Source organism: Neofelis nebulosa, chromosome 8, assembly GCF_028018385.1.
Source record: "Neofelis nebulosa isolate mNeoNeb1 chromosome 8, mNeoNeb1.pri, whole genome shotgun sequence".
NCBI classification, from domain to species: domain Eukaryota; kingdom Metazoa; phylum Chordata; class Mammalia; order Carnivora; family Felidae; genus Neofelis; species Neofelis nebulosa.
The window spans coordinates 30,517,820-30,543,077 of record NC_080789.1 but is presented as its reverse complement, the minus strand read 5'-3'; the positions used below and the strand labels follow the sequence as shown (position 1 = coordinate 30,543,077).

At 37.6% G+C, this 25,258-nt stretch overlaps 1 protein-coding gene across 4 annotated transcripts in view; it reads right to left on the bottom strand.

Annotated features, from left to right (window-relative positions):
• The window catches only part of ATP2B1 (ATPase plasma membrane Ca2+ transporting 1), a 129,547-nt gene that overhangs the window by 16,590 nt on the left and 87,699 nt on the right, over positions 1–25,258 (bottom strand). For all 4 annotated transcript variants that reach the window (XM_058741826.1, XM_058741825.1, XM_058741823.1 and 1 more), the window contains exons 7-16: positions 23,752–23,790; positions 22,804–22,965; positions 20,801–21,015; positions 18,095–18,337; positions 16,515–16,756; positions 13,712–13,949; positions 8,893–9,072; positions 8,136–8,223; positions 7,421–7,527; positions 229–420 (exon numbers count right to left, since the gene is read on the bottom strand). In XM_058741826.1, coding sequence (XP_058597809.1) covers positions 229–420; positions 7,421–7,527; positions 8,136–8,223; positions 8,893–9,072; positions 13,712–13,949; positions 16,515–16,756; positions 18,095–18,337; positions 20,801–21,015; positions 22,804–22,965; positions 23,752–23,790 — 1,706 coding nt within the window. The remainder of the gene's footprint in view (positions 1–228; positions 421–7,420; positions 7,528–8,135; positions 8,224–8,892; positions 9,073–13,711; positions 13,950–16,514; positions 16,757–18,094; positions 18,338–20,800; positions 21,016–22,803; positions 22,966–23,751; positions 23,791–25,258) is intronic.

Below are 25,258 nucleotides of genomic sequence, written 5' to 3'. Positions count from 1 at the left end.
GACAGGTTTCCTAATAGACATTCATAACTATTCAGGGACTCAGAAATTCTCAGGAAGCTTTTTGTATTTAAGAACTTACAGAACAGAACAGGATTACATTTTTATATTAATTAACCTACAATATTAAGGTTCAGTTTATTCAACTATTTAAGTACTTTAACGCGGCAGATTATACACACAGTTTTGCTTTAAAACAACCATGTTTTAATAAAAAAACCGTGAACCTACTTGAGTAATACAGGCGCCCGTGAAAGCAACAATCACTGCTACTACATTAACTGTGAGCTGGAACTGAAGAAATTTGGAGATGCTGTCATAGACATTTCGTCCCCACATAACTGCCTTAACAATGCTCGTAAAGTTGTCATCTGTGAGAATAATATCAGATGCTTCTTTAGCTACGTCAGTTCCAGCGATACCCTATTAAAAAAAATTCTGTGAATTAGACTCAATGTTTAAAGTATAACCTTTAAATATCCGAAAGGGTAGTAAATAACAAAAATTGTTACCTCCATACTTAGTAACTAAGGACTTAAATTTACTGTAAAAGAAGGTAATATACTTATTCTGAGATACCTGTCAGGAAGGTATTCCATCTAAAGCAAAAATCAAAGAGTAAGATATTGCATGAAATAGAAGTACAAACCAAATATTTCCAATGAAAACCTAGTGTTGTAATTGAGATATGCTGTAAGTATAAAATATGCACTGGTTCTGAAGACTTAATACAAAAAAGAAAAAAGAAAGCTCAACAGCTCACTAACTATTTTTAATTGGTTACACTTTTAAGGGATATTTTGGATTCACTGGTTTAAATAAAATAATTATTAAAAGTTAAAAAGGAGAAAAGAAAGTTCAAACTTGGCTTAAAACAATGAGGAATGAACACAGGCATCACCCAAGTTCCTCCCAATAGTCACACAAAAAGATACATTCAACAATAACAACTCACAAAAACAATGTTAGTGAGAAAGGAGACAGTGCAAAGAAATCCTAAAAGGCTAGAAAGGAGATAACCAAACTGTAAGCTGGCAGACCCTAGAGAACGGAATCCTAAGCCAAGAGTAGGGAAAGCAGAAAATTAACTTTCTTTGCACTACAGGATGCTCCTATACAAGGCCCAGTACTTGGCAGCACCAGGTAGCACTGGAAGGAGCGGTGAAGGTACGAATGAAAAGAGAAGGATTTCTTGTAAGTCGATCAAAGACACTGAAGAAGTACCAAGAAGGTCCAAACTAAGAACCACGTCCGTCAAGAGTAGAATGGGATGCATTAATAAACTGTGGATTAATCAAAACAACACAGATGAATCTCATAAGCATAATGATGGATCAAGAATACTGGACTCACGGGGCGCCTGGGTAGATCAGCCGGTTGTTTAAATGTCTGACTTTGGCTCAGATCATGATCTCGCGGTTCACAGGTTCAAGCTGGACTCAAAATAACACGTAACACAATTTTCTTATGTTCAAAGTTCGGTAACAGGCAAAAGTAATCTTCAGACTACTAGTTATCTTTGCAGAGAAACAGGGCAACGATTAGAAGACGGTGTGACTGACACACCTATGGGAATAGGTAATAATCTATTCCTTGCTTTGCATACTAGAACAGGTCTGTTCATTTGTGATAATCCATTCAGTTGTACATTTATTTATATATTTTTTTTAATTTTTAAAGTTTATGTATTTATTTCGAGAGAGAGAATGAGTGGGGGGTGGGCAGAGACTGAGGGGGACAGAGGATCCAAAGCCAGTTCTGTGCTGACAGCAGAGCCGGATGTGGGGCTCGAACTCATGAACTGTGAGACCATGACCTGAGCTGAAATTGGACACTTAACCAACTGAACCACCCAGGCGCCCTTCAGTTGTGCATTTATGACTTAGGCACTTTTCCATATGTGTGTTACACGTTAATAATAAAATTAAAAGAAAAGGCACCTAGATCCTCAAGGCCTCTTCCCAAGTCCATGCAACCAAGTGACAATTTGGTGAGCCCTCTGACCTGGACGAAGACTGCCTGCTAATTTATCAGAGAGGGTATGAGAAAGAAGGTCCAGACTGAAGGGTACCAAGCACTGCTGAATATAGGGGTGCTACCCTGGGAAAAAAAAAAAAAAAAGAGGCTAAGAGTAACTCTGTTTATTGAGTGCTGAGACCACGACCCTTTTTTCTCTACTTGTTGCCCAGTACTGTACCAGTATTAAGGTACAGATTTGACAATTATTTTCTGAGAAATCTTAAGAGAAAAGACCTAAAAATACAATTCAATGTACCCTAAGGAAGTGAAATGGCCAAGCGAGAACACTCTACTGAGAGGCTTCTGTTTGACAAATCCCGCCTACAGGTACAAGGCTTTCCAGCTTTCCACTGGTAGACACTCAGAGACAACCGAGAATCACCTGACATCTGAGGAAAGACTAATCTGAAAGAGACTAAACCAAAAGGCAAATGGACACACAGACTCTGCAGAGACAAAAATTTATTTTAAAAAGTCAAATCCTTAGAAAGGTACATCAGTGAAACATGAATAGGATGCTAAAACAGTAACAAAAAACTTAGAGATCCAAAAACAACTCTTGGAAATTACAATATATGATCACAGAAATGAAGAAAACAAAAACAAAACCAAACAAACCCAAAACTAAAACAAAACAGAAACTGAGGAAATATCCCTGAAAATAAAGCAAGATGACAAAGGTATGGTAAATACGAAAAAAGGAGACCAGATAGTAAGTCCAAGCAGTTCAAGAACGGGAAGGACGTAGCACTTTTACGGGCTCACCAGGCACAGGGTGGGAAGGAGGGTGGGTATTCCAAAAGAACAAACAGTGGCGATGAAATGACTATTACCAAAAAATTTCACAAAATTGAAGAAAATGAGTTTATTTCATAACAGAAAGTCGTTCCATGACAAAAAATCATTACATTTCAGGAGACTGGAAACTAAGACGTATATACTTCCAGAAAGGAAAACAAAAAAAGAAAACAACACAAGAGGTTCAAAATTCAAAATGGTTCATAACAATAGAGGAATGAATTCAAAATTCTGAGTGGAAAAAATGATTTTCAAACTAGACCTTTATACCAAGTCAGATTAAGAATCAAGAGTGAGGAAAGGGTGGAGACTTCAGTCATAAAAGTTATAAAAGAGTTTACCTCTCCTGAATTGTTTTTTGTCAGGAAGTTATTGGAGAAGACGGCATTACTATATGAGGGAGTACACCAAAACAGATGATGACATCGAGTCCAGGAAATACAAGAGCCGACATGAGAGAGGAAAAGGAAATCCTCAGGTATGGAGAAAAACAAGACAGCTGGGTCGCAGGCCTAGCCAACAGTCCACATTGAAGCATGTCAGAAGGTCTGGGAGAGGAGGCTCTAAGAAGGTAAAAATGTAAAAGTGCCAGATGATTCTGACGTAAAGAAAGGAGAATTTGATGATGAATTAGTGTTGGAGTACACAGAAAAGCAAGAGTGAACAAATTAAAAAAAAAAAGATTTAAAAAGAAAGTCAATGAAAAAGATAATTTATAGGGAATACAAAAAGTTGTGCAAGCAAGTAAGACTTATCAGTAGGCCACACGGCTCAGCTTGGATCAGCATTTACGATCACAATGCTGATCAATATGCTGATCTATCTGAAATTATGCTCTAACTCGGTGGGAAGAGTGATAGGATAGGTAGTGTGCATGTATGCAGTTATGGAAGTGACCGTGGTGTGTGCCTGGTGAGCCCATAAAAGTGCTACATCTGCACCTTCCATAGCGAAAAGTCAATAGCCAGTGCTTAAGAAAACAAAAAAGCACCATCATGTCATTTAGATATGTGGACGCAAACAACTAAGGGAAACAAACAGCTAAACTAGTCGGTTTCCTTTCATCAAAAAAATGAGCTGGAATAATACTTATCACTGAGGACCTAAGTAGTAAATCTTATGAAGTGATCTGACTTTTTAAATGCATATATTGTTTTGATAAATAAGCTTTTCTCAAAAATATTCAAGGGGAAACAATCTTAATTTAAAATTTGAGTCTCTAGCTTCTAATTGGAATATTTGACTTGGAACGTGAACCGTATCTAAAACATCTGAGCCCTATAGGTTTCCCTGTTTCTCGGCAGCCCCGTCTTGTACAAATGCAAACCTCACCATACCCTTGTTCAGAATCCTTCAAAATTTAAAGAGTAATTTTGAGATGTTAATTTGTGTCCAAATAAAAATGAGTTCCATAGTCAAGTAAGTTTGGGAAACTTCCATCAGAAAAAGTTAAACAGCTTTTTTGTGAGCTTCTCTGAGCCGTGCGTCACCCTGTGTTGTGAGTCTCCAAGCTTCCTCTACTCCGCTGGAAGTCTGCTCGGGAAAGGGCTGGTCTACCGGATGAAAGAACTCTCTCTCTCTCTCAGCATTTAAGGCCCTTTTCGGGTCCCCAATCAGCCTGGCCTCATAGTCCATTACCTCCCAAGAGCACACACCCTCTTCTAGTCAAGTTAAACTTCCTGCAGCCCCACTGAGGGTCTCTGGGCTGTACTTCCACACCTCCTCTTCTCTCTCCCTCAACTCCAATTGGGACTTCTTTCAGAAACCCTTTCCCCGTCGCTCCAGGCAGAGTCTTCCTCCTTGCAGCACTCCACGTGTTGTGTCTGGGCCTTCACTTGGTGCCACTATGCTCTGATTATTTATTTCTCTGCCTGCTGAACCTTCAGGAGGCAACTACTCATCTCTAATGTTTCTGGACCAGAATACTGAAAATAGCTTCTTAATGTTTGGAGAATAAACAAACAAATCCTTTATTAATCCAAAGTTTAAAAAGACAGGATCTTAATTACCTTAGGGAAGATTTTACTGCCAAAGATGTATTTGGTTATAGAAATACATCATGGTACTCAGACTCTGAGGACAGAAATATCGGTATGTTATGGTAAAGTGAATTTTGGTAAGAATAACGTAATAAAATAATATAATCATATTTTAAATGTACCACGGAGGCTTGCAATCTTAAGGAATCTATGGGGCATGGCTAAATAGAGGAAAAAGTCAGACTTCTTTGCAAGCTAATAATGTACTTTTTTTTTTTTAAATATATATTGTATTTATTTTTGAGAAACAAAGAGAGAGAGAGCACAAACGGGGGAGGGGCAAAGAGAGAATGAGACAAAGAATCCGAAGCAAGCTCCAGGCTCTGAGCTGTTAGCACAGAGCCTGACGTGGGGCTCCAGCTCACAAACCATGAGATCATGGCCTGAGCTGAAGTCAGATGCTTAACCGACTGAGTCACCCAGGTGCCCTGCAAGCTAATAATGTACTTATATTAGAGTCCTTTTGTAAATGTCACTTTAATGTTGAAATTTTTTTTTAATGTTGAATTTTCTAAATATCAGTATGTATAGTGTGTGTGTGTATATATATACATTATATATAAATACGCATACATACGCATATATATACATATATACGTATATATATAGATATACATACATATATATGTACATATATATAGAGAGAGACAGAGAGAGACAGAGAGGGAGAATACACAGATAGTATTCTAAAATGGCTATTTCTGCCTGCAAAGTAAGAGACAAATTTAAAAAGGACTAATCAATAGTCATTTCTGGCGGGTATCTATTATAAACTCAAGCCAAATAATTTTGTCTTTCAGTTTTAAAATATAAGATTGAAAAACTGAATAAATACACAAAGTAAACTTAAGCTTGACTGAACAAAAGTGCTTTCAAGTTCAAGTCATTCTTCCTCTGTCTTTTTAAAATAGATTTAGATGTCTGATGTGCTAACTTAAAAAGAATAAGTGGTACAATGGGCCTAAACCCTTCTGCGCTTAAACAAAGCAGCCACTGTACTGTTCTATCTGTAATACTATATTTACCTGTATGTTTTGAAACCTCTTAGCATCTGCCTTAAACACTGAAGTTTTGGGAAGAAAGCTTTTTAGTTTTTAAAATGCACTGCAAAAGCCTTCCTGGCTGGCTGTCCAGATGAAAGTAACAGTCAGAGTCCTGGTAAATGCTCAAGAGCAGCAGAGTGTGATCCCATGTTCCTAAAGTGAACAATGATCCTATCTGCCCACAGCCAAAGGAAAGGCACTTCAATATTCCTTCTCCCTTCATCTACCTTTCACAAGTCTTCAGAAGTTCAGACAAACGTGCTGCCAACCCTACTGAGTTTGGAACAGGGTAGGGTGGGGCTCTTGGGGTTCACAGCTTTCGGCTGAGAGCACTTCACCCACAGAATTTCCTCTTTCCATCTCTCTCATGCCAGCTGAAAGGCTGTCACCATGGTGATGGTTCTGCTAAACCCCTATTTTAGCAGCAAAATATCAGGGGGACGAATTACACAAATAAACATTGGTACACATATATAATCTTGTATCTGAAACCTGTAGGGTCAGACTATGCTTCACGATTCAAGTCTCCCATATTTTAGAGAGATAATGAGGCACATAATTCCCATCACAAATTCCCCCAGAGGGGGCAAGTGCCCCTCAAAAACTTTAATACCTATACAACGGCTATGAAGGTTCATATTAAGTGGGACAAGTAACTTCCTCACATCAGTTCAGAGTAAGTTTGGGAGTCAAATGAGTCTGTTGCAAATTTAGGAAAGAAATTTCAGTTTTCAGACTTTTAGATTTGAGAATTGTGATTATGGACCTGTATTTTCAAAAAATGAAATAAAATAAAATTAAAAATAGAGTACAAGTTTTCTATAGCACTGAAAATACAAAGATTCATTCCAAAACTAAAAAACTGGAAGAAATTGATTTAAAGATATGAAAAACCTACTATCAATCATTAAACACTTATGTAGTACATATATTTCATGATAGCAATTTTATAGTAAATACTTAATCAGTACACTATCAGTATTATGGCTAGAGTAAAAGAAAATAATAATGAAATGCTGAGATTTTCTAGCACTTTAAATAATCAAATCTGAATCCAAGACTTGTGGGGGAGGAAGAGGATTATAGCTATTATATATGAAATGATGATTCAGTGACTCTTTAACAGACATTTTCAGTTGAGTGGAAGATTCTCAAATCATATTTTTAACTTAGACACACACACACATACACACACACACACGCACACACACTCCCTCTCTCATCTGTTCAAAGCCTGTCTCTTAAGAGGATTGCTGAAAGGTTCAGATCAGATGACAGATACATATATACATTTTGCAGAGTATAAGGTAAATGCATGATGTTATAAGTGTTCAAGAGTCACCTTCTAGCCAGATTTCACTGCATCAAATAAATGTAGTTACAAACTACTCAGACTTATATATCAATTTAGAGACATACTTGGACTCAAATCTTGAGGTACAGAGTTTAATATCAATAGCAATTTAGTAACAAACAACCCAGACAGTAAATTATATCTGAATACGTAAACAGGTAAGTTCCTACCATTGCAAATCCAACATCGGCTTTCTTTAGTGCTGGGCCATCATTTGTACCATCACCAGTTACAGCTACAACCTGGCGTTGTTCTGAGACAGTGCTGTCAATTATACCTGAAACAAAAGTAATATTTTTGCTGTAAAAACATCCCCTTTAATTAATAAGATGATTCTGCAGAGTACCCTGACCAGCCAGTTTTACAGACCTGAGGTTAAAAAGAAACAAACACACATAGAGAAATGAAAATTTCTGAGACGCTGGGCAAGGACCAAGTCCAGAAACTAAGGTTACGTTAGGAGCAATATCCTGTTTTACTGAAGATAAACACAATTAACCAAAGGTGTGAATAGGAACTATATTCATAGGGTGCCTGGTGGCTCAGCGGGTTAAGTGTCTAACTTCGGCTCAGGTCATGATCTCCTGGTTCGTGAGTTCAAGCCTCACATCAGGCTATGTGCTGACAGCTCAGAGCCTGGAGTCTGCTTTGGATTGTGTCTCCCTCTCTCTCTGTTCCTCCCTCAATCATGCTCTATTTCTCTCTCTCTCAAAAATAAACAAACATTAAAAGAAATAAAAAAAAAAGGAAATGTATTTAGGCTTTATTGGAAAAGATAACATCCTAGAGTCAATAAATCTATTATTCAGTATCTATTACTATTTTCAGAAGGAGAACACATTTCTGTTATTAAGAAATTGTGAAATAACTGTAAAACCTACTCACCTTTAACCAGTGTATGTTTGTCAGTAGGAGATGATCTTGCAAGTACTCGAAGCTTTGGCCAAATCTTGTCTATCCTCTCTTGCTCAATCTATAAATGTTTATGACAGTTAAAATGCACCCAAATCTAGTTTTATAATTCCCCAATTAGCAATCTGGCATATGTATCAGCAGTTCTCAAAAGTATGGTTAACAGACCAGAACCATCAGCAACTCCAGGGAACTTGTCAGAAATGCAAATTTTTGAACAAGGCACCAAGCCTATCATCTTATCAAATAACAACTCTGGGTTGGGGCCTAGCAGTCAAGGTTTTTAAAAAACTCTCCAGGTCACTGTGATGCATACTCAAGGTTGAGAACCGCTACTGTATATGATCAAAATTAGAAAATCTTCCTACTGTCTATGAAAATGAAAACTCCTTAGCACAGTATAAAAAGCTCAGAAGAGTTTGAGGTGCCCTAAAATATGCTCTGTTATCAACCTTTTCAAATTCCTCCTCCCACATTCACTTACACATACACTTCTGAAATCGGCCTAGACTGAAAAAAAGAAGTGTTCTTTTTTGTCCCTTTAGGAAAAATCTCCAGATCATGAAATCCTAAAATTTCAGTGTTTTTGTGCTTCAGGTGCAGGCTGCATTTATTCATGGTGATACCTAACACATGGTGTATATTCAGTATGTTATTTGTTGAATGAAATTCCTAATGTATGAAAAATTTATCAACATAAAAAAACCAAAAACCAAAAACCAATCCTTACCTCTCCTTTTTCATTTCGTATTCTTCTGTTGAAATCTTTACCTTCTAAGCATAGAAAATCTTCCCCAGGATGTAAAATACCACATTTGGTAGCAATAGCCCGAGCGGTATTAATATTATCACCAGTGACCATCCGCACAGTAATTCCAGCCCTTTGACACTTCCTTATTGCTTCTGGTACCTGGTTGACACAGAAAAAAAATCATATTATGAAAGAAAATTAATATTTCCAGAGGGGGGGGAACCCACTGCATAATGCATTACTGCATCGTCCCACAGATAATGAAAATTTAAATTTCATCTCAATATATTCAGTATTTCTTCAATTGTTCCCAATAATCTCTTCTTTCCTCTTCTACTGCCACAGTCCTAGTTCAGGCTTCATTTTCAGTTGTGATTCTATTTTATGTTTGCATTATTTATTTACCAAAGCCTTCTTAAAATGCTCTCCCTCCCCAACCATTATGCAGTTCTTTTCTGGCTGGCTTTCTACCTTTCTGGGTTTACTGTCCAGACCACACCACAGTAAAATGCTGATGTATTCTTGAGAGTATAGTATGGGTGGCTCGCTTCCCGCCCCCCGCTCCCCCCACTCCTTATCTTCTAAGGATGACTTTACCTACTCTTGTAACTTCAACTGTCATGTATGTGCTAATAACTTTCAAATTTACATTTTTCTCCCGCCTCATTGTGAGTGCTGGGTTCATAATTCCATCAGAGAAGTGGACATTGGAATTTGGATGTCCAAAAAGGGGACGGTGTTTCTTAAACCTATGTATCTAACAGAAACCTAAGGGCCATCATCATGACGTCTTCCATCTCCTTTATCCTATCCATCTTTAAAGGACAGGGAATCTTGGGGATTCTACCTCAAACCTTCCCGGCACCTTGTTCCCTCTACCTGGTATCCTTGTCTATGTTTGTTCCTCCTGTAAAACATCTGATAGACTTGACAGAATTATTCTTCTAATAGATTTTCTTAAAATTACGTGACGATTCCTCTACTATTATACTATAAACCACAAAGTTCTTAGTATAATAAAGTATCACACTTGAGCCTCAGAATAGTTTTCCAGTTTATCTACAATTTTCCTCTACTACACAACTTGATGGATGAATAATTATATGTTGTTTCTGTGTCTCTGGTTCTAGCAATTCCTTTTGCCTACAAAATCCTTCCCTACTCTTCTCTAACAGGAAATCCATACTGATCCCTCTAGAGCAGAGGATGCAAATGCAAATGCCTACAGAGCCATGTGGGTAACATAAATGAGGAAAACACTCTGACAGTTACAAACCCCAAACTAATGCCTCATGAGAGAGAGATTCCGCTCCAGCCTGTTTTCACTATGGTGGAGTAAGCATCCAATATTGATAGAACCTACAACTTCAAGAGAAAACAGAAACCTAGATTTGTGTATGCTCTCTCAATACATAACTCTTTAAACACACACACATACACAGTCCAAGGAAAATTTGACTGAAGGCTAAATTTGGTCTGCAGGCTGACAGTTTATGATTTCTTTTATAAATACAGTTTAAATGTAATGTCTCTGGAAGCAGCTTTCATGGCCTATCTACACAAAATTGTGTCTTTGTACAGTGCATACCTCTATCTACACAAAATTGTGTCTGTGCATACCTCTATCTACACAAAATTGTATAGTGCATACCTCTATTTAAAAAAGAAATCAAAATTTGATTTTGAAAACATTGGTTTGCTGTATAAATGTAATATATATTTGGATATCTTATTGGAGATAAAAAAATAACTCAAGATTGTCTACCCAAGAACTCACTGATTGGGTGCTATCCCAAGATCACTTGAAATAGGGAGACAATGAATAAGAGGAAGAAGCTGCTCTCAGGTTAAAAAGATGTGGCAAATAATATTTAACAAGGACAAACTAACATTTATTGATGGCCCACTAACCACACCAAATACTTCCACTCAAAGCTGACAAACTACCTCCACTTTTAGAGATAGGAAACTGAAGAGAAGCCAATTACCACGTTCAAGAACCTATGCAAATGCAATAAAGCTGGATTTATTCTAGATACCTAATTTATCAAAATTCTCTATATCAGAAATGCACAGTCCAGAATACCCACCAAGAGAAAGCTGTTGTATATCACGTTGTCTCACTTTAGTCTGAAAGTACCCATCTCATTTGGTGATACTAAAAAAATTAAGTGCCACTTACATGTTTAAAAAAAGATGAAACTCTCCCATCAACCTCAATGCCAAGAGCATGATAAAAGCCATATATTTTCCAAAGGACAAAAGTTGTAGACACCTGATTTAATACTACATTTAGGTAAGATTTAAGGCATAAATCCATGTATAAAACTTTGGTTTCCCTTTGACCACAGGTTGGGAAACATTACCCACCTGTATATTTCATAAGCATTTGAAACTCTAAAACCCCAAATGGAATTTACCTTGATCTCTATATAGGCTGGTTCTGATTATCTTATTCCACCGGTAGTACCATCACCCAGTTATGCAAGCAGACTGTCCTCTATAGGGCATCTAATTGTAGAGCTATACTTTCCCCAGGAGATCTCTGGGAACCCCTCATGTGGATATCCCAGCCTAGGCCACTTTCAGGCTACTAGGTCCAAATGCCCACATGACATACATTTGGATGTTTCAGACACCTCAACAATGTCAAAAACAGTATATCCCAACCCAACAGTATATCCCATTCCTATTGGTTATACCTCCATTTACTTTGAAATCATCCTTTTCTTTTCATCTGCCCTGCCACACTATATGAAGTGCTAAGCATGACCATCTCTTGCCTGCGATCACTGCAATAATCTTCCGGCTTCCCTGCTCCACCTCCTCTGTTTCTTACACAGTACCCAAGATAGTCTCTTAACAACACAAATCATGTCACTTCCCAGCCTGAATTACTTCCCACTGAGTTTCGGAATACAATTCAGAACCCTTATTGTCTTTGTAAGACCAAAGATAATCCTATCTGCCCCTTCTTGTCCATACTTCTGGCCATACTGGCCTCCTTTCTATCTTTGAAATGGCTAAGACTTTCTCGCCATCAGGCCTCTCTGTATTTTTGGTTCCATTTTCCTGGAATATTCTTCTCACAACTATTAAAATGGCAGGCTCACTTTCAGCCATCAGATCTCAATACAAATGTCTTATCTTCAGACATTCTTAACGTGGTCTCTCTCAGTTACCTATTTCATCACCCTGTGCCTATCCCTTATAGCTCTTTTCACACTTGTAATTGTCTTATCTGATATCACCCTCCCAACTACCCCCACATGCCAGTCAGAATATAAAGCCTTTGAGGGTGGGGACCAAGCCCTATTCCTCACTATTCCTTCCCTATTTTCTCTTGGCGTACTAAGTACCTATTATTTTGTCTGTTTGGCCTCCTTACTTCTCTAGAATATAAACTTCATGACAATTTTGTTTACTGCAGTATTTCTAGTTCCTAAAGAAGTACTTGGTTCTACACATTGGGTGCTGATGACAGTGAGGAGCCTGCTTGGGATTCTCTCTCTCCCCCTCGTTCTCTGCCCTTCCCCTGCTCCTGTTTTCACTCTCTTTCTCTCTCTCTCTCTCTCTCTGTCTCACCCCCCCCACCCTTCTCAAAACAAATAAACTTTAAAAAAAGAAACATTTTCAATATTAAAGAATATATATATATGGCATAGTGGTCTTTTAAGAACATGTGTTTTAGACAAAGCCAAAATTTGAACATATTAGTTCTATGGTCTAGAGCTAACCTCTACACACCTTGATTTTTTTTCATCTGTCAAATTAGAATAATAATTAATAGAGGTGAACATGAAATAATACATGTAAAGCAGGTGGCATAGTATCTGGCACACAGTAAGAATTCAATAAAAAGATGCTACTGCTTTAGACAAAGTTGGGGCTCATGTTGTTTACGTGTTTGCTCATTCCCACCCAAGAGTGACTTCTTTGAGGCCAGGGAACAAATCTCAAAAATCTTTATGTCTATAGTACCCTAGTATAGTGACTGGCACACAGCAGTTGCTCAATAAACTTTAAAATAAAAAGAAGAGAAACAAAGTCTAGAGATGCATGCTGTCCAGTATGGTAACAAGATATTTCCATTCAAATTAAATAAAGCTTAAAAATTCTGTTTTTCAGTTGTACTAGCCATACTTCAAAAACTCGTAAGTCCCATGTGGTGAGTGGCTACTGTGGTGAACAACATCTAGAAAACTTCTATCATCACAAGAAAGTTCTATTGAGCAGTGGTGGTCTACAAACTATGAAAACACATAATTTAATGCATCTATTATTCAACATAAATATGATTGGAAAAACCTACTGAGTTCAAGGTACTGTGTTAGGTTATGGTGCTATCAGTACGTAAGATCCTCAAGGGAAGCGGTCTAATTAAAAACTGTACATGGGGGTGGGGGGCGGTGCCTGGATGGCTCAGTCGGTTAAGCATCTGACTCTTGATTTCAGCTCAGGTCATGATCTCGTGGTGTGTAAGGTCAAGCCCTGCAACGGGCACTGTGCTGTCAGCAGAGGGATCCTCTGCTTGGGATCCTCTCTCTCCCTTTCTCTCTCTGCCCATCCCTGTCATCTCTCTCTCTCTCACTCAAAATAAATAAACTTAAAAAGAAAAAAACTATACATAGGTAGCATATGCATCACATGCACTGTATTTTCACCTTTTGGATTGACACAGAAAAAAAAATTAAATCACAAACACCAAGAAGGTTACTAGAAAAGTGGCTGTAGTCAGTGCCTAGATGCCCTGGGGTTGAGAGATTCTGCACATGCAGAGCACGGAACGGTTCACCACCTCGGGTCTCACAGGGTCTTCAATCCCCACAACAGCAATGCACGTAAGGCCGGTGACAATATCATTTTCATTATCCCACTCGGGTTCTGGTTCTCCTGCTGGGAAATCTCTGAACGCAAGACATATGGTTCTCAAGCCTTCTGAAGCCATCGGTTCAATCACTGTTTTTACAATATCATCACGGTCCCTTGGTCTGAACACTTTTGCCTCACCATTAGCACTCAAGATTTTGAAACACCTAAAAGGAAATGTTGAATCCAAACATCAATAATTAACAAAAATAATGGTTAATGCCACTTAAGTGAATGGGAAGGGCTAGAAATCATGGGATCTGACAACTGGAATTTAGAGAAATTATGTATGCTGCATTTCTACAGACTTAAATTACATTCACTTTTCACCCTCCCCTTTACAAAAACAGTTCTAAATTTTTATGGTTCTCATTTGATAGTTCTCCACTTTATCAGTTACTCTAGATATTCTCTAAACCTTCTCTTTTGGAAACGCAAGGCTTTTACATTTTTGCAAAGAACCCCTAGTGGCAGAAGAGAATACATGATACACCTGTCCATTCTGGTACAGAATGAGGCATTAACGTTAACAAAAAAATTCACAAATATTCTTCTTTTAAAGTAAAAAGCCAAGTTCAATCAACCCCTTACCTGAGATGTTGTTTCATCACCTATATTGTTTTAACCATGAAAGAAAAAAAATAACTTGTTGTTAAAATAAGCATTCTATTGGAAGGAGAGAGATAATGCCAAAATAGTTTCAATTTCAGTGACACTAACTACAAACTTTTAATTATGTAGTAAATAAAGGTCACACTATGTACTTCCCTATTTAAAGTTTATTTTTCATGACTCCTTTCTCTGCTCCTCTCCCTTGGTGATGCGACCTCCTCCTGTTCTAGGCAGGTGACTGTCAAATCCACATCTTCTGTTTTGATGGTTTTCCAAAGCTCTCCATCACTGCTCGGTAACTCCATTCAGATGCTGTACCAACACCTAAATCTACTGCATGTAAGTCTAAACGCTGCCTTTTCAATATTAACATCAACGTCAGCCCAGTAATTTCAATGTAAATCTTAAATCTCACCTGAACACTTCCTTGTTCCTGGCCACTTATATATGATCAACTCCTGAGTCTCCTCTGTTTGTCCCTGTAACAGTCTCCTGAATGGCACCTCCTGAATGGTCCCTCTTCTTTCTGTTCCCCCTGCTACTGTCTTCTTCAGGCTCTTACTTTGAGCTACAGCTATTGTAATAGCTTTTTAATTAATATGTCTCCAGTCCACCCTTTCTTTCCCCCCCCAACCCACCTTACTCCCTGATGATGGAAAACATACTCCAGTTACATCATCTGGCCCACTTCATTTTTACTGCTCAGCCTAAGGTGTAAGAGCCCCATGACAAAATGTAAATATCACTGTAGGACTAGTTACTGTATACTTATTATCTATCAGACTCCTAGCTAGATGGTTCACATGCATCATTTTATTTCACTGTTGCAGAGTTGGTGGTCAAAAAGCCTGATCGGTTTTGATTCAAAAACCTCCCTGTACCACCTATCTGGTATTCAGCAAGCCATGGATGAGACAGATTTCTAAACTTTCATACTGAAATCAGATAACCAAGTGTACAGTTAAGAAAGCTCTACGTGGCGTGTGTGTCACAAAACCCATTATTACCCAGCTGAACTATGCAACTAGATACCTCCCCAATATGGCCAGCATATTCCCACCTCCTTCCCTTTGATGCGGCTTCCTTTCCCTTGATGCTCTTACTTTATGCCAAAACCTTTCTAAAGTGCCACATGCTTGGAATAAAAGACTCTTAAAGTTAATCCTACTTCTGAGATTTCTTAAAAAAATAATGAAGTGTCACATCCTTCTTAAGAGTATGAACTCATCCTAAAACTGTACCTATCTGTCATATGCTGCCTTTTCAGTGATTTATTTACAGACCTGCCTCTTAAACTTGTTAGAGTACAATCTGTCAAGTATTCATTAAGGTTAATGCTGGATTATTATCTACACATAAGCAAATTAAAAGTAAAAATTTTTTAAATGTTGTAATTTCAAATGAGCTTTAATTTTCCAAAGCTGCTTTTAAATTGGTTTTAAATTCTCTACTTCTCTCTGGAATAAAGGAAACCAAAATAATTTCAACACCTGTAATAACATATAAACATCAGAGAAATTATACATAAATGTGTAATGTCAAAAGTGAAACTACTGCTCTGTAAAAGGACAATAAAAAAGAAAGATAATGACTCAAAATGACAGGAGATATTTAAATATGACAATGCAGCAGCATAAATACGAAACCTGATTGGAGAATTCTCAAGATCTACTAGTTTTAATGCTTTGCTGTTCTAAAAACTAATCTATAATTCATCCATCACATTTTTCGAGTTCACTATCTACAATGCTGCGTTGAAGATGTAAACTTGAGTTTTTCTTCCCAGGAGGCTTTTATTTTTCATGATCCTCTATAACCACGGAATCAACATGTCTAAAAACAAAGAGCAAGGTTTACTTTATAAAGTCCACCAGATTGAAAGTAATGGGCAGAGTTTCCCTATAGAAAAATACTATGAAATAAAAGAAGCTGAAGTATGAAAATGGCAGAACACCATGGGCAAGTATCTAGATACCGTTAAAATATACTGGAAAGCTCTGAGGTCCTATCAAATGCCTGATGTTCACAAAAAAAATGAAATAGCAACAATAGCAACATAGTAGGTATTCCATAAAGCAACTATAGTGAGCAATTTATTCATCTAAGCATTTTACTCTTACTTTTTCAGAATTATCTCAGATGCACCCTTGCTGAATATTCGATAACTTCCATCTGAATTTTTCAGGACAGTACTCATGGACTTCCTAACAGAATTGAAGGTGTAGACTTTGTACAGTGCTTCTTCTGGGATTTCATTTCTAACATCCTGATAATCTCGTTTTAAATCCAAAAGAAGTCCCAACAAGGCACATTCAGTTTTATTACCAACATGACGAGGTAATCCACCCTCTTTCTCTGGTGGCTATAAGAGAAAAAGGTTTAGAAGCTAGTATCATCTTGTTTCTCTATGACAGTTTAATTTATAATGTAAAATAGAATGCGACATTCTAAAACAAAATTATATAGGAAACTTCTAATAGCAGCATTTCAAAGAGGGACACAAAAAGGTACAGTAGAAAGGATCTCTGGGGCAAGAATGACATGAATTCCAATCTCAGCCCTGCCAGTTACTAGCTATGTGAATTTTTGGCAAGTTACCCCACTGCTGTGGTCCTTGGCTTCAGCATCTGGAAAACAGGTGCACTTATGACCCAAGAATTAAGTGAGATAAGGCATGTAAAGCTTACAGTTGGTTCTTGACACATAGTGGGATTTCATAAATTTTAATTCCTTTCCTTTTCTCTTCCTGTTTTCATTGAACATTTACATTAACTCAAAATTCGGTCTACTTTACAAGTTTTTTAACTTAAAATAAAAGTAATGCATTAAAATAGAGCACTGTTGCCTTAAACATACATAAAAGCTTTACTTCTTCATAGTATCTTCCCAAATACCACCTTATATAATTGCCACTGCACTAATAAGGGCAGATGTGATAGTCTTTACTTAATAATTGAAGAAAGCGAAGCTCGGACTTTTAGCTAGTAAAAGGCAAAGCTAGATCTAGAACCAAGATCCCATAACTTTTCAGTCCAATAATCTAATTCATGCATATCTTCACTAGACAACTTGCAATATCAATTTTGTTCATGGTCTTCCTCCATAAATCAATAGAACACATACCAACTCAAGCAATTTCATACTTCAGGTTGTAAATAAGACTTTTAACTTGCAAAGTTAAAAATATTTTATTTTAAGGCAGCACAAAGTCTAGAATTACTTTACTGAGTTAGTTTCAAAAGGTCTAAGGATGACCTCAGGGGTAGGATCTACTGAGAAAGCAAAGACAGCATATGGCAAGCATATATAAAAACATACTCAGTTGAAATCTGGCTTCAAAATTTTCTCTAGAAAATTCTACAGTAAGATAATCTGGACTTTCACAAAATAGGCTTAGTAAGAATTTAAAATTAATAACTTGCTCTGGTTATAAGTCTTGACAGTTTCTAAACACGGGACATTCAAAACACAGGAGGAAAATACAAGTAAATAGAAGATGTAAGTCCATCAACAGATCTTACTCATAATACAAATTGTATCAAAGAAACTTAACTGAACACATGACTTTTAAAAACATAACATAATTCAGTTCTTCAATTTATATATAATAAGGGTAGATCTGAAGAGCTACATATAGTCTAATCATTACACATTTAAAAATTAATTTTCATATATAAATTAATTATTAAAGAAACCTTACCAATATTTTTGATGTATAAGCACAATTCACAGAAATCCCTGTTACAAGATAGGACAAAATATTTGGTGGAATAGCTTCTGGTTCAGGAATCTTTTTATAATGTTTTTCATTTATGTAAGCTTGAACAACTGTCATCCTGTTCATTGTCAATGTCCCTGTTTTATCTGAACAAATAGCTGTAGCGTTTCCCATGGTTTCACAAGCATCCAGATGCCTTACTAAGTTATTGTCTTTCATCATTTTCTATGGTGACAAAAAAGAACAAAAACAAAAACCTAGTTAAGCTACATACAAAACTAATCACCTCATTACACAAAATTGTAAAATGCTTTAAAATAAGAACAAAAACTCCCAGCTACATACAAATACACAGTATAAAGCACCAACTGGAAGAATTTTAGTATATTTGACATATTCAAATAAAGCTAAAGAGCATAACAGTTTTCTGTGGTTTCAATCTTTTTTTTACCACTATATAACATAATCTGGTAAATGAATACAGATACCTGTACTCATATGCAAATCATGTTGACTATATGCCCCCAACAGCCTCTGTAAGTGTCTTCACATTATAAGAGCATTGACAATTTGTATTCCCAAGTACAAAGGTACTTACAACCTTGTAAAAATATATTACATTTAAGGATTAAGTCTCCTTACAAAGTGGAAAACAAATCACCAAGGAAAAAGCAGCTTTATCATTTAAAATACAGAGCCTGCGGGCACGCAGTTGTCTGATTTTTTTTTTCCCTTCTTTTGACTCTGATAGATTGACATAACAGATCAAAACCAGAGTGGGTCTTTTTTATCCTTTCCATATACTAGACACCTGGTATTCTCATCCTTAGGATAATCTCCTCCTCTAATTTACACGAACAAAAACACACAGTTTCTAAACAACCAAGAGTTTTCACAGTAGCCCCAAAAGGCATTCGAATTAAAATGCTTGATATTTCATTCTCAAAAATGAAGAATGGGTTAAAAACCACACAGGGCTGTTTTACCAAGTATGTTCTGTGACTGCTAACATGCTAGATACTGCAAGAACTGGTTCCTGGAAGAAATAAAAATGGGGAAGAAAAAGGTGTACCCTCTGAAATTACTTATGATTTGCATTAATATTGATGCAAATATTAATACTAAAAAAACTAAGTTCTACAGTAAAAAAAAGTTGTTTCACTTTGCAAAGTACTAACAAAGCATCCATAAATACGACACATTTCCGTGAAAAAGAGCAGTAATTGGTAACATTTGGGCTAAACCGTTAATTAAAGCCTAAAGAACAGTAGTTACAATGCTCTTACTCATTTTCTATTAAAGAAATGTAAATTCTGCCTACATCTTTTGATCAACTGAAAAATTAATGTTATTGGTGACTATCAAAATGAACTGACAGTACTGATAAAATGATCATCTAAAACTTATTTACCCCAATTATTTCAAAATATCAAAAAACAGGACAAATAGATGATTACACTTCATCACCCTGAAAACGTTTACTACTTTATTTTTGAAACGGAAGATGTTAAATGGCTGAAAAGAAAATAAACCCAAACAGTAAGCAAAATATTCTTATCCTAATAGGCTTATTGCAAAGCATGCTGGAATACTGAAGATCAGAGCGCTAAAGCTGAAACTGTTTCTTCTGTTGCTCATCACCATCAGCACTACTGCTTAAGGAGAAGAGCTAATTAACATCAGAAAATTGACAACAGAAGCATTCTTCCATTCAGTATAATTTTACCTGCAAAGCCATTTTGAAAGATCAAAATTATCCAAACTAAACCTTTCTAAAAATCCAATCCACCATTTCCATTTCAGATATAAAACTAATAAAAATAAATTAATAATCGTCAACCAGATGATGACTTTAGTAAACAGTAGTTGGCAAAGGTGTAAAAGCTCAGGTTTAGAATTCTACGTGGAAAACAAGAATCGAGCTTCCAGAGGTGACACCGGGAGACACCTGAATAAAGGAAGAGCAGATGATCCACGGGAAGAACGACTGGGCCCTGAAGTATGTGACAAACTACAGGGGGGCTGGTGACGCTGGACCAGAGGGACAGAGGTACAAGATGAGCACCGAGGGGTCAGCAGGGCCACACTGCCTGGGCCCTGCAGGCCACAGTGAGCTTGGATTTTTCTAAGTGTGACGAGAAGCCACTGGAGTTTTACGCAAGGAAATAACACGGGTGGATTATATTTTAAAAGGAGTCTGCCTACTGTGTGGAAGCTTGGCTGTATTGTGATGAGGGCAGAAGAGTGGAAACAAGGAGGCCTTAGAAGCTTGGACTTGGGAGAGAAGCCTCTTGGCTCTTGTCCCACAGGTGAATGACAAACACCTGAATTTTACAGACAGGAAAAAGGAGGCAATGTGACTTGCAACATAACTACCATACAGTCAAAATTAAACTAGAACTTTGCCTAGCAGGGTTGTGCTGGGTGTCGCGTCCAGGCTGCCCTGGGAGGAAATACAGAAGTCTTGATGAACAGAGACCTTCACCTTGGGGAGTGGGGGGTGGGGAAGGGAGAGAGGGGTGGGGGAGGGGCGCGAGGGGAGGAGGAAACCTGTGACATTTCTAAAGGAAACTAAATTTATGGAAAGCTCCTACTTTCAGAACCAGGAAAAAGACTAACCAGATGTGAATTTTCTCGACCAACTAAGGCTTTAAACTTAGTAAGTGTACTTAGCTCTTTTCTGCTTACCTTGACAGAATAAGCCAGGGAGATGGTGACTGCAAGTGGAAGGCCTTCCGGCACGGCGACCACTAAAACCGTAACTCCAATAATGAAGAACTTCACAAAATATTGTATATAAATCGGTGTGCACTCGGCAAGCCATGGTCTCTTCTGAACCCAGAACGTATCAATTACAAAATATAACACTAGAATGATAACTGTGATGGCAGACATCAACAAACCTTTCAGTATATAAAAAAAAGAAAGAAAGAAAAAAAAGAAAAGAAAAGAAAAGTTGTGATTATTTCAGTAGTCCAGACACTACCCATTGCCAATTACATATTAGCCACTGGAAGAATTACCATGGGTTAGATAATACTTACTTTAAGTTCTTTGATAAACTGTTACCTTTTTGTTTTGGTTTGGTTTTTTTTTATACCTAACTCATCATTCAGCATTGTCAGATTTAATTTTTGCTTCCAAGTCTAGCCCTGTCCCGGGGAGAACTGGTAGAAAAGCATTTATGATTCTTTCCTAGACTTAATTGTATCTTCGGCCTTCTACTAAAGCTAAGACAAAATAACAGGCAATGACAAGGAAACACCAAAAGCTCAGAATAAGTGGGCAGTTTACATGTTGCCAACTGTTTAATGCTGAAAGAGAAGCTGGTAAAAGTCTGATCAATGGGGAGACTTGGAATTAAATATTCAACCCTATTTTTTATTAAAAAAATACATTCTCTGGATTATTTTTTTCATCTATCCTTAGTGCTTAAGTTAAAAAACCAAGACTTAATCATGTTTTACAAACCATTTCCGTATTTTGTGGACTATTTAGCCTTTTACAAATGAATATTAAGAGATAAGACAAGTCCACATGTCTGCATCTGATAATCCAACCCAATGTCTGCTACCTGTAGCACCACCATCTTAAATCCACCCTTTGCCCCAACATGGAGTCAGTATTACCATATGGCTGTATGTTACAGGAAGCAAATATTTGCTATTGGAAAACAAACTTATTGAGAACAGAAGCAAAAACCTCACTTTTTCTGACATACTCCTAAGAAGCAGAATTATAGAATTTAAGTGATTTTAATAATATATGTTGATTTATCCACATGTAATCTTTCACACCGATGATACTGTTGGAGGCTATGCTCTGTTTTTAGCTAAAAGCTCTGCTTCTGCTTTTTCTCCCCCTAAAGAGTGTAACAGGTGTTTTCTAGGGGTGCCTGGGTGGCTCAGTCAGTTACACATCCAACTTCAGCTCAGGTCATGATCTCACAGCTTGTGGGTTCGAGCCCCGCGTCGGGCTCTGTGCTGACACCTCACAGCCTGGAGCCTGCTTTGGATTCTGTGTCTCCCTCTCTCTCTGTGCCTTCCCCCGCTCACACTCTGTCTGTCTGTCTCTCTCTCTCTCAAAAATAAACATTAAAAAAATTAAAAATATAAAATCGTAACAGGTGTTTTCTAGTGAAGATAGTAATTTAGTAAATTTCAGCTTCAGCAGGATGGTGCTCCAATTAATCCATTCAATTTAACTAAGCTGTAAGTTTTAGAAAAATATATACCTAATTTTTTTTCATAGTCAGTAAAAAGATGAGAAAATGGGTGGTGAAATTTCTTTTTATTAAAATGTAGCTGGGTACCTGTACTGAGTATCTTAACAGCCCTCTCTCTATTGGCTTCCAGAAATCCTGAGAAATTCAGAGATGAGAGCATGGGCTTCTGAATAAACTGGGCAGACTCGGGTACTAATCCTAACCCGACCACTTATTAGCTGTTGACAGAGGACACCTCCTTCCACGTGACATGGGGTAAGAGCTCCCCAAGCTGCCATGATATTGTGAGGATCTGCAAGAACTCAAAAGACCTGGCATATTGCGGATAAAAGTGAAAATACTTTTTAGCTCCCCTTCCACTCACAAAAGCAATGATTTGTAGCCTTAAGTGGGTCAAAAGACGATTTTCAAGCATAAAGCCAGTATATTTTAAAAGCAAAACACCATATTTTCTTGTTTATCATACCTGCTTTGCCAATCTGAACAGCCAGCTTTGTAAGCTTCCCTTGTAAGACAGATTTTTCCTTTTTTGGCAAATTTGCTTTCTTTTTGTCTTTTTCATCACCATCTCCACCTTCTTCACTCTTCAAAGGCTGCATTTCCATGGCTGCACCATCCTGGGCTTTTGCTACATTTAAGAGCAAATATAACCTCACTACATTTTAAAGGCACCCATAGCTATTAATATTTTGAAACAATTTTGAAACAAATCAGTTTCATATAGGAACTAGAAAGGATTTAAACATTCAGCTTTGTGTATGCAGGGTTGTCATGTCTTACTTTCTCCGGCATACAGACAAATGTACGCCAGAGAAAATAAGACAATAGTGACACTAGGTTGTGAATCTTCATACCAAACTTGAGAATGTTGTGCCGGTAACAGGGATGAGGCATAAGAAGAAACATAGTCCTTAAACCGAGAACTAAACACCAAATCATTTCTCTTCCCCTGTGTTGTGTTTGATAAGACTTATCCCAAACACTATAAAACCTGCCCACGTGTGACCATAATGGAGAATGTTATGTATAACCACACAGATAGAGAGATGTACGTGTGTTTACAAATCTAAATAAATGCAAAAAACCATTTAAGTTGTATACTTTGTTTCTTACAGTTTTCCTGGCAATAATATAGTAACCAATGCTAAAATACTTGATGTGCTTAAGCTGAGAGTTACCTCACATCTGGATTTTTCTAGGTTACCTACCACAAATCACAGTTAAAATCTTATTACCATTGTAAAGGCAGCATGACTAAGGCACTGGCAGGAAGAGGCGTTAATAACCCAAGTTAACATAAACTGATTGCCCTTGCTACCCATCTCCTACTTTTGGATAAATACAGTCCACGGTAGATACATTTTTGGATGTAATGAAAACAAGCTAACTGTACTTTTAATCCTTGTGAACTCACCTTTGTTGCGATTCTCAATAGCTCCATCTTGTTTCTTATCTGTAGGAACAAAATGGGAATTAAAGCTTTCCAAAAGAAATAAAGGCAGCCATGCTAAATTATGCGAAGGCAGTTAACATCTGTGTAACAGAACTGTTACACCACAGTATGTGCTGGTACAGATTAGAAAGCATTTGGCCTGTAATGACCTGCTGGGTCAATCACTCCCCAGGCTCAACCGGAAGTACCCCAATACATTTTGGGGCACCTATTCTTGTTTGGATTCTCTGTAAGACTTTACTCTTTTATATGCTCTAATGAACCCAGAAATAGTACAAGAGGTTTCAAACTAAACACACATATAATTCTCAGAAAGTAGAAAACAGCAGGGGTAGAGGGGGAGGGAGCAATGCCATCAAGACAACAGGCACACGAGAGAGCTGTGAGGAAGAGGACAGCAAACACCAGGTATACAAGACAGAGGAGATGCAAGTAAGTAAACCCGGACTGGAATGTGCATGTAAAGAATAGGCCAGTGAGGCCACCAGTGACGGGGATTCCCCAAGTTAGCTTAAATTTGGACAGAACAGAAAGATGATGATGTCTGCAGCAAGAGAATCATCAAGAAGGGAATGAGTCTACTGTTCGGAGCAGGCAGTGGAATACTGAAAATGGCAAAGAGAAGGCAGAGTCATTCGGCTAATTTTTCTTCCAACTTTTCTATCTAGAAGAGTGATCTTGAAACTGGGAAACGTGGAACAAACAGAAAGGAACAGATGCTCAAGATAGATGAGGAGACAGTAAGAGAATATCTAGCTACTTTCAACGAGCTCTGAATCTGGAGAGATACCAGATGGCTACATTCCAGACTAGGAAGGAAACACAGACAGATTACCCTGAACCGCTTTTGAGTAACGGCCAAAGCTGTCAAGGGAATGGAAGAAGGGCTGAAGTCCACAGATAGAAAAATGTCCTGTTCTGTGAGGAAAACAAATGAGCAACACAAATGAAGAAAACAAAAGAATAAAAAATGATACACAATGAGTTAGATGTTCATTCCTGGGAATATTTTTGATTGGATTAACAAAAAAACAGAGGTAAAAGATCTTAGAAAAAATAGTGTTTATTGGAAAAGACACTGTGGGGTGAATTAAACAGTCATGATACAAACTTCCTTTCCTTTTCAAACAGGGTCCACTGACCTCAGACTCCTATAAATTAGGATGCAGCACAGTGTATGGTTAAGAGCACAGACTCTTGAGCCAAATAAGCAGGTCTGATCTGCCACTTACTAGATCTTTGACCTGGAGTAAGTACTTAACTCTTTAAGCCTCAGGTTACTCATCAATAATAAGAATAATGTCTTTCTGTCATATGGCTGGGAGTATTAAGGAGATAATGCACATAGCATTCAGTAAATGGCAACATTTAAGCTGCCTTCCACTCTACCTTAAACCGAGGGAGGTACAGCGAGGGCTGCCATGAGGACTGGGGACAGGAGAACTTAGGAGGAGGGTCTTGTTACGTT